The sequence below is a fragment of the Chelon labrosus genome (assembly GCF_963514085.1).
Source record: "Chelon labrosus genome assembly, chromosome: 20".
In the NCBI taxonomy this organism is placed as follows: Eukaryota; Metazoa; Chordata; class Actinopteri; order Mugiliformes; family Mugilidae; genus Chelon; species Chelon labrosus.
In genome coordinates, this window is record NC_140353.1 from 2,724,040 (window position 1) to 2,741,590 (window position 17,551).

A 17,551-nucleotide genomic window follows, 5' to 3' on the forward strand; every position below is an offset into this window, starting at 1 on the left:
GGATTGGACAGCAATATCCTTACGTTCGTTAAAAATTCATATACCCGCTTCTGATTGGCTCCTTAGCTGTCAATCACGTATCCTCGCATACTAAGCAGAATCCGATTGCACCATACATCCGTCCCTCAAAGAGGCGGGCTCAGAACGTTCCAGCCCCCCAAACAGTTCACCCCATTGGCTGACCCGCCGTCAGTCACGTCGACGCAGGCGCACTGAAGCGGCTGCCACACAACGGGGTGGAAAAAGGTGACGCAAAAAAGTCCCCGATGGCGTTTCCTGTGGAGGATCTGTGATTGGTGGAATGTTACGTCGTCCGTCCAATGAGAAAGACGACGCCGAGAAGCGGCAGCGCCATTGGTCGGCGTGGGTCCCGGTGTGACTGATTGGGAAGCGCCCGATTCGGTGTTTCGCCTGTCACTCAAGGGTAGTCGTCAAGATAAGGCGACATGAAAACATCAACGTGGCTTCAGTGCAGTTGACAGGTTGCAGTTCCTGGTTCCTGATCACGAGTTTCAGACAAACAAACAGGGAAGGGCTATGACATAATGTTTGTCTGGGTGCATGCACGCACTGGATTTTCCAGTTTCTATAGTTATGTTTTCACAAATTCATATAATAAAATAGTTGCTTAAAAATGGGTCATATAAAAAATGTAGTTATAGACGCAGATGTTATATATATATAGATGATATAAATATATATATTTTTTTATTATTTTTGGTGTAATATGAGGTCATTGTAGGCCTGAGTTTGCTGCGCTTGCAGTAACAGACTTAAGAATTAAAGGGTCTGGATTTCTAGCGCCTCCCTGTGGCCAAACATGAGATTAACAGCGTCAGGTTTTTTGACATTTGACATTTAACAGTTTGAATGGAAAAACAAAAACAAAAACGTTTAACTTGCACACTAATCTGGGCTGTAATATGGAACGGCTTCTACTAACAATTACTTTAAAATTTAGGTCCCCAGCTTCAGGGAGAAAATGTTATGTCAAACATTTAAATGCTTATATTGTAAGCATCAACAACAGCAAAAATTTTGCATCAGCAAGTTAAAACTGCAAACAAAAATTACTGAAATAACTGAGTCTGTGCATCACCTTTTGGTACAGATAGAATGATGAGGATAAATATGTGAGTGAGACATCAGAAATAAAACAAGGAAACATTGCTGTTCTCAATTTGGTCCTGTATTGGTTAATGAAAAAAACAATATAGTACCTTCACAGCAAACTCATAATCACAGTCAACTGGTAAAGAAAGAAAGAAAGAAAGAAAGAAAGAAAGAAATGCTGGTGCAACAATATCAGTTCGGTTAGTTTTTAGTGTTGTCTCCAGGACGACAATGGCTTGGAGACAAAACCACAAAATTTGTTTGATCGTGTCAAATTTCCCAGCCTCGATGTTCACCTGAGTCTCTCACAGTTGTACACATAATGTTTTTTTTTTTGGTTTTGTTTTTTTTACAATAATTAAACCAGAGTGTAAGGCATTGTGAGCCTAAAGTAGAGTCAACAGCTTGATTGAAAATTCAAGGAAATATGTTTTTAGTAACTCAAAGCATTATAAACTTACAACAACAACGTAAGATGGTTAACATCCCCACATTCAAAGCCGTGCAGTTTTTAGTTTTTTTTTTTTTAAATCACCAGGAATAAGATTGTGAATCAGTAAATACTTTGGATGTTTGAACTCTAGTTTTAGGAACTATATTTAACTGCTGCATTTCTGATTTGATTGCTTTTTTTAAACCGTGTTGAGCAGCTACATAATCTGAATCCTCAAAAAGGATATTCTACTACTTTGGCAAACCAAAGGCACCATATTTTTTGCGCTACATCCCTTCACCGTTAAATGTAATATTTTATCTGTACATAGTCTATTTGAAATGAGGTTTATGGCACAAGACCTCCTGTGACTGTGTGAGGAACGAGTAAGCGTCATGCAGGGGACTTACAGGCACAAAAAAATACCAACACAGTGGAGGAAGCTACATGCATTCAGTGTTTTTTGTTTTTTAAGCTGCAGGTTTTAACTCTGTCGACTGACTGAAGTAACTCCACAGCAACAGCAGCTGAAACTCAGAGGAAACCACAAACATTTCCAAAACTTCCCAAAAAGAGAATTACATTTAATCATGACGACATATAACGTTTGACCAGTGGAATAAACTGTTTAGCCAGAAATCCTTCATTCAACTCTGCTACCTTGACTTAAAGGAATCTTTTGCCACAGACTCATTAACACAGACGTCATTTTCTACCTGCCGTACCTGAACCTCAACAAGGACAGCTGTTAGTATGAATATATAAACCTGCATATTTGCATATTATTTAGCTCAATTAATCTTTTCAGGGGGGAGCAGTGTTCATTTTTATGCCTTCCTTGATCTAATTACACAAAACTATTAGGCAAACTGACTGCTTACAGTGTCTTGACATTTATTTGACTAGTGGACTTTAATTTAATTTGCTTCAGCCTTGCAGATAATAGCTTGATGAACGGTTATAAGCTTTTTAAAGTAAAACTTTTAATAGATTATACTGTCAAGGCACCTCTTAGTTTTACTCTGCAGTGACTCATCACGCTGCTTGAGAACCACAAACGTTCAGTCAAACCCGCTAATTACAGAGGGAGACGACATTCTCATTGTTTGTCTGAAAATAGATAGAAAATCGCTTCATTTTACTCGTCAGGCACTTTAAAACTCACAGAATCGGTAGCACCACCTTCCAGGATGAGAAAAATCGAGCGAGCCTCAAATTCTAACCGACTGTGACGTGTGTGAGAACTTCCCTGCTTCTGCTTTATCCAGGAGCTGCAACCGAAACACAGGCTGAGACCCGGTGAATCATGAATCTGGCACTTGTGGGAGAAGTGAGGTCATTCACTGGAGGAGGAGGAGGAGGAGGAGGAGGAGGAGGAGGAGGTGTGATGATGGTGGTGGTTGTGGTGGTTGAGGCAAACTCATCAGTTGACCGGAGGATTCCGAACCTGCACGCTTCCGTCCTCCATCCCGAAGTAGGCGCGCTCAGCCATGCCGACGAAGAGCCCCGTCTCCACCACACCTGAGCGGGACACACGGACACATACCTTGAAATGAAATCTTGAACGTCTCATACAGGTTTCAAGATTTAATCAAAGCCAAAAACAAATATGTGATGATTCGTTGGCAGCTGCTCACCTGGAATCATCTTGATGGCGGTGTTGACCTCCATCCAGTTCTGAGCGTGCTCAAACTTCCAGTCCAGGATGAAGTTGCTGTTGTCAGTCACCACAGGACCCTGGAATCCAGGAAGACACAACCTAGTTAATTACATAGGCTTTCCCAAGCTCTGCTAAAGAGGCCAATGTTTTACAATACTGTTTATTTAAAACATCTTCAAGAGAAAATGAAGTGAAAACTTTAACATGGCCTGATTTGTGTAATTGTCAAGTAATCCTGCGTGACTGTAAAGTGAGTTTTAATTAAGAAAAAGCAGGTCTGTGATTAGATAGATAGATAGATAGATAGATAGTGAATAGAAAGTGAATTAAGACACAGGTAAGATGAAATTGATCCAATCTCTGTGTGGTTTGGTGCAGCTAGGCCTGCCTTAGGCTCCTTAGCAGACATGCTGCTAGGAAGTCCATGTTGTGAATAAAGATAAAAGTTTCAAAGGTATTCCAGCTATCACTCTTTTTCTGTTTTGGACAGTTTATACTTTTGTACCATGACTCCTTCTTGTTCAAAGTTTCCAGTAGACGCATGCTCCATTGTTGATTGACAACATGCAACTGTCAGGGGAAAAAAATTGGTCTTGAAAGAACCTCCCCACCCCACACATGGGACCGTTTACCCCCCTCCCCTCAGGACGAAGGCTGCAGCTTCAGGTCCAGGACCAACAGACTCAGGAACAGACTCACAAACACTGCCACCCTCTTCGTTATCACGTGTTTTATGTGCAATATCTGTACAGTTACACGTCTGTTTTATTTATTAATACCCTGTTGACATCAGCTGCACTGCTGTTTATCCTTGTTTGAGGTTGTTTAGTCTATTTGAGACTATTTAGCTTATTGAGACTGCTGAGTTTACTGATCTAATTAGATTTACTGCAGATCCTTTTGATTTCTATTGTACGCTGGTTCCCTTTTAATGCACCTTAAGTTGTGGAATGACAATAAAAACCATAAAACCTTGATATTCCTACCTGGACCTGGTTCTGAAGGTCTAGCCCAAGACTTGCAGTAAACTTTATTCATATTCTACGTTCTGCTGCCTACTTCATTAACTCATCATTAATATGTGCAGTCGAAATAAAGAGAATGTAATGTATAGTCTGCTAATATCTGGTTTAACTGCACTGATTTGTTTCTGGGGAGGTGATGTGTATCAGTATCCGTCATCCTCAACAGACTTCTAGGATCAAATATACCCAAGAGGAAAACAAAAGCTGTGAGTAGAGAAAACAACGGTGAAATTGTTTCTGTAACGCTCAGAGAGGTGTTGGGAGAGAAGAGGAGAGTGCTGGACAAAGAAGATAGACCACTTACTGCTTTACTGACAGCCATCCGTAAGTTGGCCTCTCCTCCGAAGCGCTTCGCTATCGTCCTGGAGACAGGAACGTACGCCATGGGGATGACCTCAATGGGAACTCCCTTCGTCCACTGCTGGCCCAGAGCCTTGGAGGCCTTCCTGGGGGAAGAAAGGAGGAATAAAAGCTGGATGAGCCTTTTAAAAGATGCTCACGTAAGATTTATAACTGATGTGTTAAATGATGGGATTACTAGTTATGTAGGGTAACAACTTTCACAAGTCATCCAAAGTTCAAATCTTTCCCTGCAGCACCGACTCCAAAATCCTAAGGCACGCCGTCGACAAGCTTATCGCACAAAATAACTTTTAATCCTTTTCTGTGGCATTTCAAATTTCCAATTAACCGATTTGAAAAGCTGAAACACACCAAGCAAACATTTAAAAAAGGATTTACTTTTCAAGGCTTTGCTAATAAACTTCAAGTCTTTGATATTTGCAGTGAGGCAGAAAACGGTGGCCTCCAAATCCCAACAGATCTCTTGTTGAATCAAATCGAATAATTAAACTCGAGGTACACTAGAAAACACAAACCTGTAGTCGGCGATGACGATGAAATGTTGAGCGCAGCCGGCTACGATCTTCTCCTGAGTGAGGCAGCCGCTGGGAGACAAAGAGAGGGGGAGTGAGGGAGAGAAGTCGGGGGGGAGATGCTGTTTAAATTCAGCTGAACTTTACTCACCCTCCACCTTTTATCAGAGTGAGGTTGGAGTCCACTTCGTCTGCTCCGTCGATCGCCACGTCCAGCTGAGTGAAACACAAAAAAACTGAAAACTTGTGCTGCACAGACAATCTTCACTACTCTCCAATGTTTGAGGAGGAACATTCACTGGGGCTCATCGTACCTCCGGGTGTCTGTCCAGATCTGACAGCGTGAGGCCATGCTGCAGAATCAGCTGACGGGCCTGTGCGAGTGTAGAAATGAGAAGAAATGAGATGCAGAGGAAACGCTGTGGGACGGTTTTCAGTTTGTTTGTTTGTGTTATAAATGCCAGTCACTGTGACCGTTTTAAGAAAGAGGAAATGGTTCTTTGAGGCAACAGATTGCATGTAAAGCCACAATGTTACACATACCTTTTTTTTTTCGACCCAGCAGGGCGAAAATAATAATAAAGCAAAGAAAAGGCCTGAATCTGAATTGCAAAAGTGTGGGAATTCTTTAGACGGAGACCCAATAAATGAAAGTAGTAAAGGAAACTGGCCACTAAATCTGACCTCAAAACAACAAAACATCAACGTCAGCATTTGGACTTTGGTCAGTACGTGGGGGGTGAAACTGTGTCCTCCCTCTGTTTGTGTTTCAGACAAGACCTCAACAAAGCCTCTCTAGAGAAAATGCTAATGGCTAATGCTAATTGTTTCTCCACATATAGATTAGATCTAAACTAGTGGGTGTGACTGTAAAGTACAAATATATTTTATTGAAAATGTATTTAATACAAGGGCATTTACCATTTATAATTAGATTTTTTTTAATTCAGTTTTCATATCAAACTATGATATTATGAGTATACTTGAATACCATTTTATAATTTTAAGGATGTAAACTGACAATTATTTAGTGGCAAATGAAATGAGTTTCAGATTAAACAACTTGTAAATATTTGGCTGCCGTACGAATGTGTGTTGAGCTGTCCAACTAACCTGGAAGGAGGTGGGAACACACACGATGTTGAGCTTCTCCTCGCGCACTCTCTCCGCTGCAACAAACGGCAAACACAACAGGAAGAACCGGGTGTTCAGTTCTTTTAACAGCTCGTGAATTTTACGTGGATAAGGATCTCAGAAATATGTAACAGGGTCCTGCATAAACAACTCGTTAGAATTACACAAAGTGTTTCTATACCTGGCCGTCAAAATGAGTTCAGAGCGCCCACCTCAGTGATTTCTTCTTCTGTGGTACTATACACTCTATATATAGGGCTAATCATAATTAATACTCTATTTTTTGTGTATATTTTTGTTTCTGCTTTACCGTGCAAATATTGCAATATGTTGGTAATGCTAGAGCAACTGTTGCTTGCATAAATGCCACAGTGTGTTACGCTAACTCTCCTCCTGTCTCCTTATATTAGTGTTTTATTCACATAGGACCACGAGTGGGCAGCTGAATTACATGGTGTCTTTTTTCTTGTCGTCTAAATTCACCAGTTACCACCTCCAAGATGTAGCGGTGTGTCAAGCCATCATTCATTTCACTCACCTAATCTGTCCACAGCGTAGACGATGGTTGAGCCGCTGCCTACTCCAACCACCTGGTTGTTCTGCAAGTGAAAAGAGTAGAAACTGATGAAAGCACATTTCAAAACAGGGTCAAAGGTGGCAGAAAGCAAAGAGCAGCAAAAGAAGATCTGACTTTCCTGCAAGTGCAGAATGAACCATGAAACAACTACTGAGTTATAATCTATCGTTCATATGAGTATAAGATGCTTAAGATGTATTTATTTACATTTTAGCATGTGTAGAAGTGTAGCATGTGTCCTGCAAAGCTTCTTAAAATAATAGATGTGGAATGTTATATTTCTAATTAAAGAACAAATGAGGCAAATCATGTAAAGGAGAAGGCAAATCAAGTACTTTATTTTTAATTATTAGTTAATTATGGCATCACCAGTTTCAGATTTCAGACTGCTAATTAAAGTCATGCTTAACAAGTTAGCTCATCTATTTCTGTCTATCCACCGTTGTGCTAGCAGCTAACTAACTGCATGCTCTAACTTATATGTATATATTTAGCTGTTAATGCTAGATAAAGTTAGCCCACGAGGATGCATAACACTTAGCTAACTGGATTTAAACAAGTTGAGAATGTAGGCTAACGTGTGCTAGCCAACTCTGCTAGCGTGTTAGAGGGATGTAATGCTGTTTTAAATGTTAACTGGTGTGAATTAAGCTAGCAGGCTGTCAAAATGTGTTCACACAGAAGCTAACTGTCAAAGTCTCCACTCTACCTGGACGTGGTTATTCACAGCGGCGTACGCGGCCAGCTTCTTCGCCTCCTCTGCCATGTTAGCTGCGGACCGACTGAAGGGACACACGTGTTTCTGAGTACCCGCCAGCCTCCGGGATGCTGCGGGGAGAATAAACCCAGCTGCCAGGTTACCCAAGGAGACGGAGACCCACCCCTGGAGTCTCATGGCCCGGCCCCCAGCGGCAAGGAGACGGACAGATTTCCCCTCCGCACCCGGAAGTCAAGAGCGGCGGTGAAAGCAAGCCGCTCGTGCTTGCCTGGGGTCTGCGGTAATGTGCGCATGTGCAGCGACCCCACGTGGACAAACAGAGGCTGCAATCAGGAAGTGTTTGCTGCAACTATTTAAATATTGGTTTTAGCAGCTAAAAGTAAACTAATATCAAGATATTAAACGATTTTTACACATGTAATGACAATTATCAGATAAAGGTTTAATCTTGACAATAATAATAATAATAACTGAGCTTTCTGTTATTCTGAAATTGAAACTTTGAAACATCTGTTTTTCTGATTGAGAATATCTGAAATCCTTTGGGAATTCTTTGGGGAAAAGAGTTAAACTCACAAAAGATGAAATACAATTACATGAATTTTGGCATTTTAATTGTAATTTCCTTTGTTTTAAATGTTATGTGATGTAGTCATGCCCAGTCATTGTGTTTTATTATTTTTTTTAACAAGCAAGAAATGTCCTTCTGAAATGAGGCCAATCATTTTAAGTTTGTACTGAAAGAGATAAAATGTGACGGGTTGGGTTCATCTTCTCGGGAGCATGAATGTCAATAACATTTCTGTAGTATTACGAAATTTCTTGCCTGTAATGATATTTTGGCCTGAGGATGGGGTTCGAGTTGGCTTTTTAAGGAATTAATTCCTTGTGGAGTTCAATCCCGGTAAATCTGCTGTTTAGTTTAGCTTTGGGCGGTTACATCTGCTGGTAACTACAGCTGTAGTCTCTAATGGATGCAATACGCCACAGCCCTTTTGAAATATACAAATTGCACCCTGGTGCTTTTACTGTATATACACTTCTTTTCTGCTCATTTCTCGACTTACTTTGACTATATTCGTATTTATTTATGTATGAATGCTATGCTATAGACGTGTAAATTTCCCCTGTGGGCAATCAATACATCTTCATCTCATCATGTCCTATCATATCTTATTCCCTCTTGTCTAATTTTATCCCAGCATGTAATATCTTGTCCTCTCTTGTTTTCTCTTATCTTGTTTAATTGTGTCCTATCTTGTTTTTTTCTATCTTATCTTATGTCAAGTCACATGTGACCATGTGACAATAGCAGATGAGCGTCACAGAGCATCTTGACCTTTTACGGCACCTCATAAATTAAAACAGTTGGCGAAGGCAACATGTTTTCCTGAAGGTGGCGCTACATGTTCATGAGGTTAAAAGCATCTTAAAGCGCACATCAAACATGAAGCACACACATATCTACATCACTACTACTTTTTATTTGGCAAACAGCTTGAGATAGTCTCTCTTTTTCAGTGTACAGTATGTATATATATATATACTATAGTAAACCAACACATTCTGTTTGATAACCATTTTTTTCTCGTTTTTACATTTACAGCTTACAAATATAGCTGATCTTTTTGACAAAATTACAGTTTCTGTTTGACACCTAAATTAGTATGCTATATAAAAATCCACACATCATACATTCTTGATTAGAAAAAGTAGGCTATATGAAATCAGGAAAGGAAAGGAAAGAAAGAAAAAATGAAAACAGAACACCACAGTACGCAATTTCAAACAAATCCAATTAGGAAGAGGGGGGAGCTGAGGTTTCACAAACGGAATATAGTATGTCGTTCACGCCGAATCCAATATCAAGTCCTCTGAGAGAAGTTTGCTGCTATTCCAAAATCACCGGTACAGTGAGGATATCGAGGAACGACAACAGTACTGTCACATAAGAAGAAGAAGAAGAAGAAGAAGACTCGGTCCAAAGTTAGAAACTAATACCTTTGCCATGGATTATAATGGATAGTTGATAAAAACTAAACTTTGCATTGCAAACTGTACATATTACTTCAAACCTCACAATCTCTTCCTTCTTTCACCAGTGCTGTCTTAAGGCTTAGTCCAAGGATTATGCAAATTGCTTCCGAGCTTTCCTTCCATGCCTTGCTATCTCAGCGTGAGACATCTGCTTAAATTGGACATCTTTCTCACATCTGCAAGACAAAGTTGAACTGAACTGCATGAGGGAGCTGCCATTTTGATATTGGGAAAGCAACTAAACCGTAATAAAACCCGGCACTGTGAATGCCTCTTTGACAGGCAAACTTTTTTTTTTCTCTTTTCTCTCTCTCTCTGTCTCTCTCTTTCTCTTTCTTCTTGATGTGTGAAATAATTGAATCAGTATAATCACAGAGCGTTTCTTTGTACGACGAGGATGGACTGAAAAGTTGCTGTCTCAAAAAAATACAGCTGGCCTGTCATTGCTTCAGTGACGGGTCCGCCTCCGCTGGGAATCCCGAATCTCACCGGTGAAGTTTTATACACAGTATTGCTGAATATTGAGCATTGCATTCGTCTTTTAAACGAGAACTGTTTGACTTGCTACTTGGTATTTATTCTTTTTTTTTCTTTTCTCGTGTGTAGGATACATGTCCATTGGCATCACGTTGTATCAAAAAACCCAGATGAGACATGCTTGAAGCCAACCAGTGCTTAGAAATTGTTCTTTTTTTGTCTTTTTGAACTGTAGATAACAAGATAAATCGCTCCAGATTTACGCCTGGAGCATTATTACATGACAACATTTGCAAGCACTGATCTAATCATAACATCTAAATAGAAAAACAAGACCAGGTTATTCTAAAACTCTGAACACTCGGAACACAAAAAAAATAAAGGATGCATTTTATTGAATCCAAAGCTCTCCAAACGGTTTTTTATTTATTTCTTCTTCTCTTTTTTTTAATACCTCTAACCTGACTTTCTTTACCAACAATGCACCAGAACTGTGTTGGACTCTGACATGCAGCTGGACGTGGAAACGCTGCGGAGAAGTAAGACAAACACTCAAAATACAACAACTGTGGAATGTAAAGGAGGAAAAAATAAGCACATATCTCTTTCCAGTTCAGGGTAAACACACAAAATTAGCATCTGAAAGATTATGATAAATAAATATTCTATTTAAATGTTTTATTTTACTTTATTTTTTTTGGAAATTGCCATAATATACTCTAATATACTTATAATTTGATAAAGACTTTACTATATGTTTTGGTTTGTGCTGTCATTCTAAATAATTACATATAATATATATCCATGGAATGTGTCATTTTTTTCTCTTTAAATTTATTTAAGGACTTAAATTCTTAAAAGTGAAAAGGGATTTCTAAAGAGCTGGATGAAAGCTTGGGTGCAGGACACATTGTCCACACACACACACACACACACACACACACACACACACACACACACACACAGTCTCAGACACACTGCTTTATAGTCTCATTAATGACTTTAAGTTGGAATTAAACTAGATATGCAAGGGCATAAGTGTCCTTCGTAGAAAACAAAAAAAACAGGGAATCACAGCTAAAAGGAGCAGGAATGTGAAAGTTTTATAACACTGCACAATGATGGAGGTTGTTTTACTTTACCCAGGCCCAAATGCAGCGTTTTTTTAAATGGATTTCACCCACGGAAAAGTATTTAAGTACTTATCAACACAGTGTACGTACGTAAAACTCGCCCATGTGAAAAAACGTGTAAAAACACAATGTGAGCGCAAAGAGGTCAAAAAGGGATCAAACTAACATTGTGCCATCACACCTCTCTAAGAACTAAGCAATGTACACTGGCAGCGTTTTGGATTACTTACACGGTATCAGTGAGTACTTTAAGCACTTCCCCACAGGTTCAAACACAGACGTATACACTGCAGTAAGGATATTGTAAAGTGTCACCACAGAAGAAAAGGAAAAGGCGTGAGGGGAGTTACATGGAGGTATATGGCACTGAACAATCTGACGTAGAGGGAGGGACGGGAGGGAGGGAGGGGAGGGGGTCAAACAGAGGGGAAACAGGGAGTTCTGGACGGTCCTGTTTTAGTTTTATTATTATTTTTTTTTCCTTATCGGTTTCCCTCGGAGAGATGCCGTCGGTTTAACGCCCGGGGAAAAATGTTTCCCACAACTCTCACTTCCTTCACCCGGGTTCCCGCGTTTCCAGTGCTTCACCTGCAAGAATGTTCTTATCAGATACAAAAATCAAAACAGTCGCTATTTCTCTTTTTGCTTCCATACAGTTTTGCATTGAAAAATATGTTGTTGTTTTTTTGTTAATCCTCATTTCTTTTCTCGCTTCTTTTTTTTTTTTCTTCTTTAAATCCCAGACGTCTTTTTCGCGGATCCAGAGCTCGTGTCCGTCTGTGGCTACATGTGTTGGGCGTCCATTATGTCCAAGTATTTGGCCTCGATGATATGAGGAAGCACGTTGTTCCTAAACACAGAGAAGACGGCGTTTACGTCAGCTGAGACTCGTTCGGACACAGACATGAGAAAGAAAGCATGGGTATGTCAGAGCTGATCAGACGAGGCTGATCGCTTCCTCGCTGCGAACAAGAGAGCAAGTCAGTGGTTCGTTTACAGGAAGGTGCAACAAAGACAGTAGAGATGAGCAGTGAATGAATCTGCCCTTCGTGGAAGTCAACATGTTCAGGGTTTAGACATGTTGATTCAAGTTTATGGTCTTTTTTAAACCGTACAGATGTATATCTATTATTCAGCCTCTACTCACAGATATAAATAATGTTAGTGTAATGCCAGGTAATAAAACCGCAGGACACAAAATGGCACCTGAGTGTGTACATCTGCTAGTAAAGTCAACTTTGAAACTGCTGCTGAGCCACCAGACGGTTTTTAGATGCTTTCTCTGTCCGGCAGCAGAGAAAGAGACAGAGCTAGCTGGTGAACAGTGAAGCATTTAAATCAGGGGTGTCAAACATACGGTACGGGGTCCAAAACCGGCCCGCCGGACGGTCCAATCTAGCCAAAGTTACATTGAAGACAGGTTCACCATGTTTTAGTAAGAGTTGTGGACATAACACAACACTGAGACCTAGAACTCAACAGAAATCGCACTTGTTTTTCTTAAGAAACATCCGGCTGTTCATTACATGTTTCATAATAGTGCAGTTCATTAAATGTAAGCACTTTCATAACGTGGTCCGGCCTCGCTGAGATTGAAATTAGGCTGAATGAGTTTGACAGCCCTAATTTAACCTGAAGGAAAGACCTCACACACTCTCTTCTGCCTCCTTCCATCTGGATAAAGGTACATCAGACTCCTGAACTCACTGAAACTGGGCTGAACATACACAACACACACTTGCTCACAACCCACAGTCAGCCCTTTGCACACACTATGCTCCTAATCAGCTCATACTCCATTGATCTGCTCATAAGTCGGCGCTGCTCTCTGTTTTTGTGTCATGTCTTTTTATAAGTGCACTGTCTACCATGTGTTTTGCACTGTTTATATTTGCACTCTCTTCTTGCACCGTTTGCACTGTTTCATATTGTCTGCATAAGCTTGCACACTTCCTTGTATTGCGCTAAGTCCTATGTCTTCATGCAGCTGGCGGAGGAACATCCTCTCGTCTCACTACGTGCTGCACCTGCTTATATGCGGTTAACATGACAAGAAAAAGCTCTGTGACCTTGACCTTTGACCTCAGATGTGTGCACAGGTACCTGTTCTCTAACATCCTATCAAGTCTCGGCCGTGTTTGCAGATTGTCGCTCTGCTACAAGCACCAACCAAAGGTGCATTAAATCAGAGACGCATGCGTCGACACCCGAGCTCTCCTCCGTGACCGTGTGAACAAACCATCGGAGGCTTTTCAACTGCAAACCATCATTTTCTGCTGAAGAGATTCCAGCGAAATGAGCTATTACTGAGCTGTTCTGTGACTTTACAAACATTACATCAACATACTACATCCGTCTGCTGTTAGAACTGCAGCTGCTGTTTGGTTCGGTGTTTATGAAGACTGAACAGATGAACTGCAGCACTCGACTGTTGGCAGATGTTTGCAGCATTAACCTTAAAACAGACTTTAAAGACTATAACTGCATGCTTTCCCGTAATGGTGATGTTTAGAGAGATATCTGGTTTTGCAAAAACATATCTGGAATGAAAACCTGCCGTCATCCAGGGACAGATTCAGGTCAGGCGTGCCGCTGAATGTCACCCCGCTTTAACGCACTCGAGAAAAACCATTCTCCTGGACAAAGTGGCGACGACGGTCGTACCTGATTGGGATTAGGAGGATCATGAGCAGAGGGAAGATCATCTTCATGTACGGTATTGGGTACATGCCAAACGTACACAGCACCAGCAGCTGCATCATCTGCAGGAAGGTGAAGTAGTGGATCTTCCTCTGGGGCACTTTGCGGATGTAGTGGGTGGGTGGGTAAGACGTCTGCAGGGGGGGCGAGAGGATCAAGAGCAGATTAGAACACAATCTACCCCCGTGGCTGTTTTGATCCTCCCCGTCCTCAGGTCTCCTGCCGTCTCAGAGAAATGATTGAGGACAGTGAAAGCCCACACACCTCGAAGAAGACTCTTAGACTCTTAGATCATGAATAACAGTTAGCTTTGAGCTGATGCTTCCTCACAAAGTCTATTAAAGTATCAGAGGTCTCCTGTGTGAACATGTGAGTTGGAGTAAAATAAAAATTTACTTTCCAGTCAAAGAAAAGCTGCAGAAAAAACAAACAAATCCCACTAAATTGATTTCCAAATATTCTGAAAATGTGATTTTTTCAGGAGTATATGAAAACGATACTTGAAAAAAACAGCCGAGGGCTACAAATCTGTCTCAGCAAACAGAGAAAAGCTGAGAGTTTAACATTCTGTGAAGACAGCCTGATCAAGATATTGATTGCAACGAACTCACCTCAATAAATAAAGTGAAATGAAAACTAAAACTGCAGGAAAAAGAAAAGAAAAACCTCACCGAATCATGAAAATATCTGTCAGACAGAATAAAGCTGAAACTTTTATACAAAAATAATTAAGTAATGATTTAAAAAAGGGATTGGACAATGAGGTAGATGTGAGTATGTTATACTTTTTTTTAAATCTCAAGGTGGCCCCAATCACACTGTGGTGTCATTTTAATACAGAGTACTGAATTTAAAATGCTCAGAGTCATGTCCTCTCGCTGCCATTTGGGGGCGCTGTGTGTGAAGTTACCAAGCAGTCCTGCATTCCTTCTTTACTGAGACAGAGGGAAGGTTAAATCGGACACAGAGGAGATGAGACGCGGGTAAAAAATCTTCTTTTTGTCGCATTCACATGTGTGATTTCATGTTTTAAATATGGCTGCACGTGTTAAGAGGTTTCAGCATCTTCATGTGGCTGATACCACGTCAGAATAATAATTTGCCACCTGATCTGTTTTAATTCTATAAACTCCAACCACCTGCTACTGAGACTATATTTTATTAAAACATTTTTATGGGTAAATATGATTGGACTCAGGTTCGGCGCTGCAGCAGCGGCCGTCCAACTCAACTTGTTTGATGTGCAGAGCTCTGCAGTCGACATATGGACGCCCGCGCACACATCTCTTCACACCGCGGACTTACTCACCTGCTCCTTGAGGAGGAGAGCCATGCGGTCGCACATCTGGTTCCCGTCGATGGAGGTGAGGGCGATGTAGAGGAAGAGGCCGTACAGGACGGGTTTGGGGATCCACTGCAGCGGGACGGGCAGCAGCAGCAAAGATATGCCGATGAAGATGTTGGCGGCCAGAGACGTCAGGCGGGTCTCCTTCACCTGGACGATGCTGAGGACACAGACAAACAAATGGATGGGAACTGGAACGCACACAATTGTTTCGTACAATACAATAGGTGATGTATTTTTCTTTGGACTTTCTTATCAGCCTTCAGGCACATTGTCCATTTGAAAAAAAAAAATCAGATTTTTGCATAAATTATTATTTAAACATATCATCAGCAGCTCTTGTTTAAAAGAGAAAAAGAATAAACAGATGGTACGCCACGTTTTTGTCCACTACCACTCTACTAGCTTTAGTTCTGTCATTTTTGGAAAACATTTATGAATAAATTTACCATAAAATATGATCTGATCTTCATCTGAGGTACAATTATGAACAGACACAATCTGATTTAACGTATAACAAGCAAATCATTGCACAGCTCATTCAAACCTTTACAGAAAAAGAGTGGAAAGCTTTTAGTCCACGACGTCAACAACGGCTAACTGGAAACAGGAGTTGACAAACCTGGAGACCCAGCATTGAGAAAAGGTCGATGCTAATTAAAGAGCATCTTTTTGTGAGGTTGCACTTGAGAGATGAAAGCGGATTATTAACATGCAGCAACATCTGGGGCGGGAAAATGCAGCCCAGTGCCAAAAGCTGCAGTTCCACATATGACCACTAGAGGCCGTCCCTAAAAGTGAGTGAATCCCGATGTATCGCCACGTTAAAATTTGATCTACGTAGGTAATTTTTTGAGTTTTTACAGAACTCGCCAGTTTGAATTAATAATATCAAGGCTTAAAGTTATGCATAATTAAGGACCAGGCTGCTTTGAGTGACAGGTGGGTGCCCTCGCAGGTTGCTAGCTCTCTGCCCAGACATGAGCTGCCGGCCTCAGCTTCACCTCTGCTCCACCTCTTTGACTCCGTCGTTGAATTAGCTGAGAGTTAGAAGAAGTTAGCTGCTTAAATGGAGGTTACATCCAGCTTTTTATTATAGTTTTTATATCAGGTTTTGCAGCTACTCTCTCTGGAAGTGATAACCCTGGTAAACTTGTTCCAAAATGCAGTAACAGGTAATGGCTCTGTTCATGAGTCTCCCTTATGCGATTTGCATAAGTGCCCACTGCAGGACAATGCAGAGGCATGTGTTTTATAGGGGGAAGCTTAGTGATTAGAGAAGCAGCTTGGGGCAGGTTCGCATGCCCCAGTGTCCATGGCTAAGGTGCACCTAACCCCCAAATTGTCACCCAAGTGGCAGCTCACTAATTTCACAAATAAAAGACAATAAGAATTACTAAAGGGATACTTCTAATTCTATTCTGTTTCTATCATCCAGTAGAAGTAGCATCAATTTGAGACTGCTTTCCTTCTTCTGGGCCACAACGGTCTGCGAACATCAAGGAGAAAATACCCAAGATGATCAAGATATCTTACAGGTAATGTCAGGGTGGATGTCCAGCTGAAGCGCGGTGGAAGTTGGCACTTGAGCGCTGGAGTGAATCTACTCCAGAGTTACTTCAAAGAAAACCTTCCTTTCTTAAAGGTGGCCGAGTCAGAGCTCAAAGCTGAACCTCACTGAAACGCTGCGGAACGACTTCAAGAGAGCCGCTGACATCCGACATCTGTAGAATACGACTGAGAGCTCTTTGTGAGCACAGTCCACAGTTTTCCTCCAAGATTCCATTCAGCAAATGGAATGATAACAATTGTTGTTGCGTTCGTAGCTTAAGCAAATAGTCCCTGGCTATACTTGTGACTTAGATGAAGATCAGATCACATTTTTATGAGTAATTAATGCAGAAATTCAGGTCATTCCATCATCACATATTTATCCTTTCCGCTGTATGCAGCATGTATCCTCTCTGCTCCCCAACTGAGGAAACATCTCCACAAGCCAACCTAGTTAGACTCGCTGCTTCAGCAATTTACATTTATTTCTTAAATCTTTAGGTCTCTTGATTTTTATTGTGAGGTACGTCCTGATATGCTGGTTTTGAAACATGCTTTAAAATTTTAATGAACTGTCATAAACAGATACAATATTAATTTCCAGATATATAGATACGTTCAGAACCGCACAATTTTCAACAACTAATATCTGTAATTAGATCCCCCGCTCTTATATAATTACGCTCCGTTTATGGCACTTAACTACTTTAGTAATCCTGAATTAAATATAATTTTGCACATATCTCTGCGGCCAGAGAGGCGAACTTAATCCT

At 40.9% G+C, this 17,551-nt stretch overlaps 2 protein-coding genes across 2 annotated transcripts in view; both read right to left on the bottom strand.

Moving 5' to 3' along the window:
• Positions 1 to 1,173: 1,173 nt before the first annotated feature.
• Positions 1,174 to 7,786, bottom strand: rpia (ribose 5-phosphate isomerase A (ribose 5-phosphate epimerase)). Its single transcript, XM_084568580.1, has 9 exons — positions 7,527 to 7,786; positions 6,779 to 6,839; positions 6,220 to 6,275; positions 5,421 to 5,480; positions 5,258 to 5,322; positions 5,110 to 5,178; positions 4,536 to 4,677; positions 3,184 to 3,283; positions 1,174 to 3,067 (listed from the first exon to the last, which is right to left on the bottom strand). The coding sequence occupies exons 1-9, from the start codon at positions 7,710 to 7,712 to the stop codon at positions 2,970 to 2,972; spliced, it is 837 nt and encodes a 278-aa protein (XP_084424706.1). The 5' UTR covers positions 7,713 to 7,786; the 3' UTR covers positions 1,174 to 2,969.
• A 1,094-nt stretch (positions 7,787 to 8,880) lies between these two features.
• The window catches only part of slc4a11 (solute carrier family 4 member 11), a 94,813-nt gene continuing 86,142 nt past the window's right edge, over positions 8,881 to 17,551 (bottom strand). The window contains exons 18-20 of the mRNA XM_084568697.1: positions 15,192 to 15,387; positions 13,847 to 14,016; positions 8,881 to 12,032 (exon numbers count right to left, since the gene is read on the bottom strand). Coding sequence (XP_084424823.1) covers positions 11,966 to 12,032; positions 13,847 to 14,016; positions 15,192 to 15,387 — 433 coding nt within the window. The 3' untranslated portion in view covers positions 8,881 to 11,965. The remainder of the gene's footprint in view (positions 12,033 to 13,846; positions 14,017 to 15,191; positions 15,388 to 17,551) is intronic.

What these genes read in the sequence shown, in the direction of transcription:
- rpia (XM_084568580.1), bottom strand. Translation starts at nt 7,712, where the DNA reads ATGAGACTCCAGGGGTGGGTCTCCGTCTCCTTGGGTAACCTGGCAGCT. An exon ending in ATCGTCATCGCCGACTACAG is followed by an intron (nt 4,678 to 5,109) that starts GTTTGTGTTTTC and finishes TTCTTCCCCCAG; the next exon opens with GAAGGCCTCCAAGGCTCTGG. An exon ending in GGATGGCTGTCAGTAAAGCA is followed by an intron (nt 3,284 to 4,535) that starts GTAAGTGGTCTA and finishes CCTGGATTCCAG; the next exon opens with GGTCCTGTGGTGACTGACAA.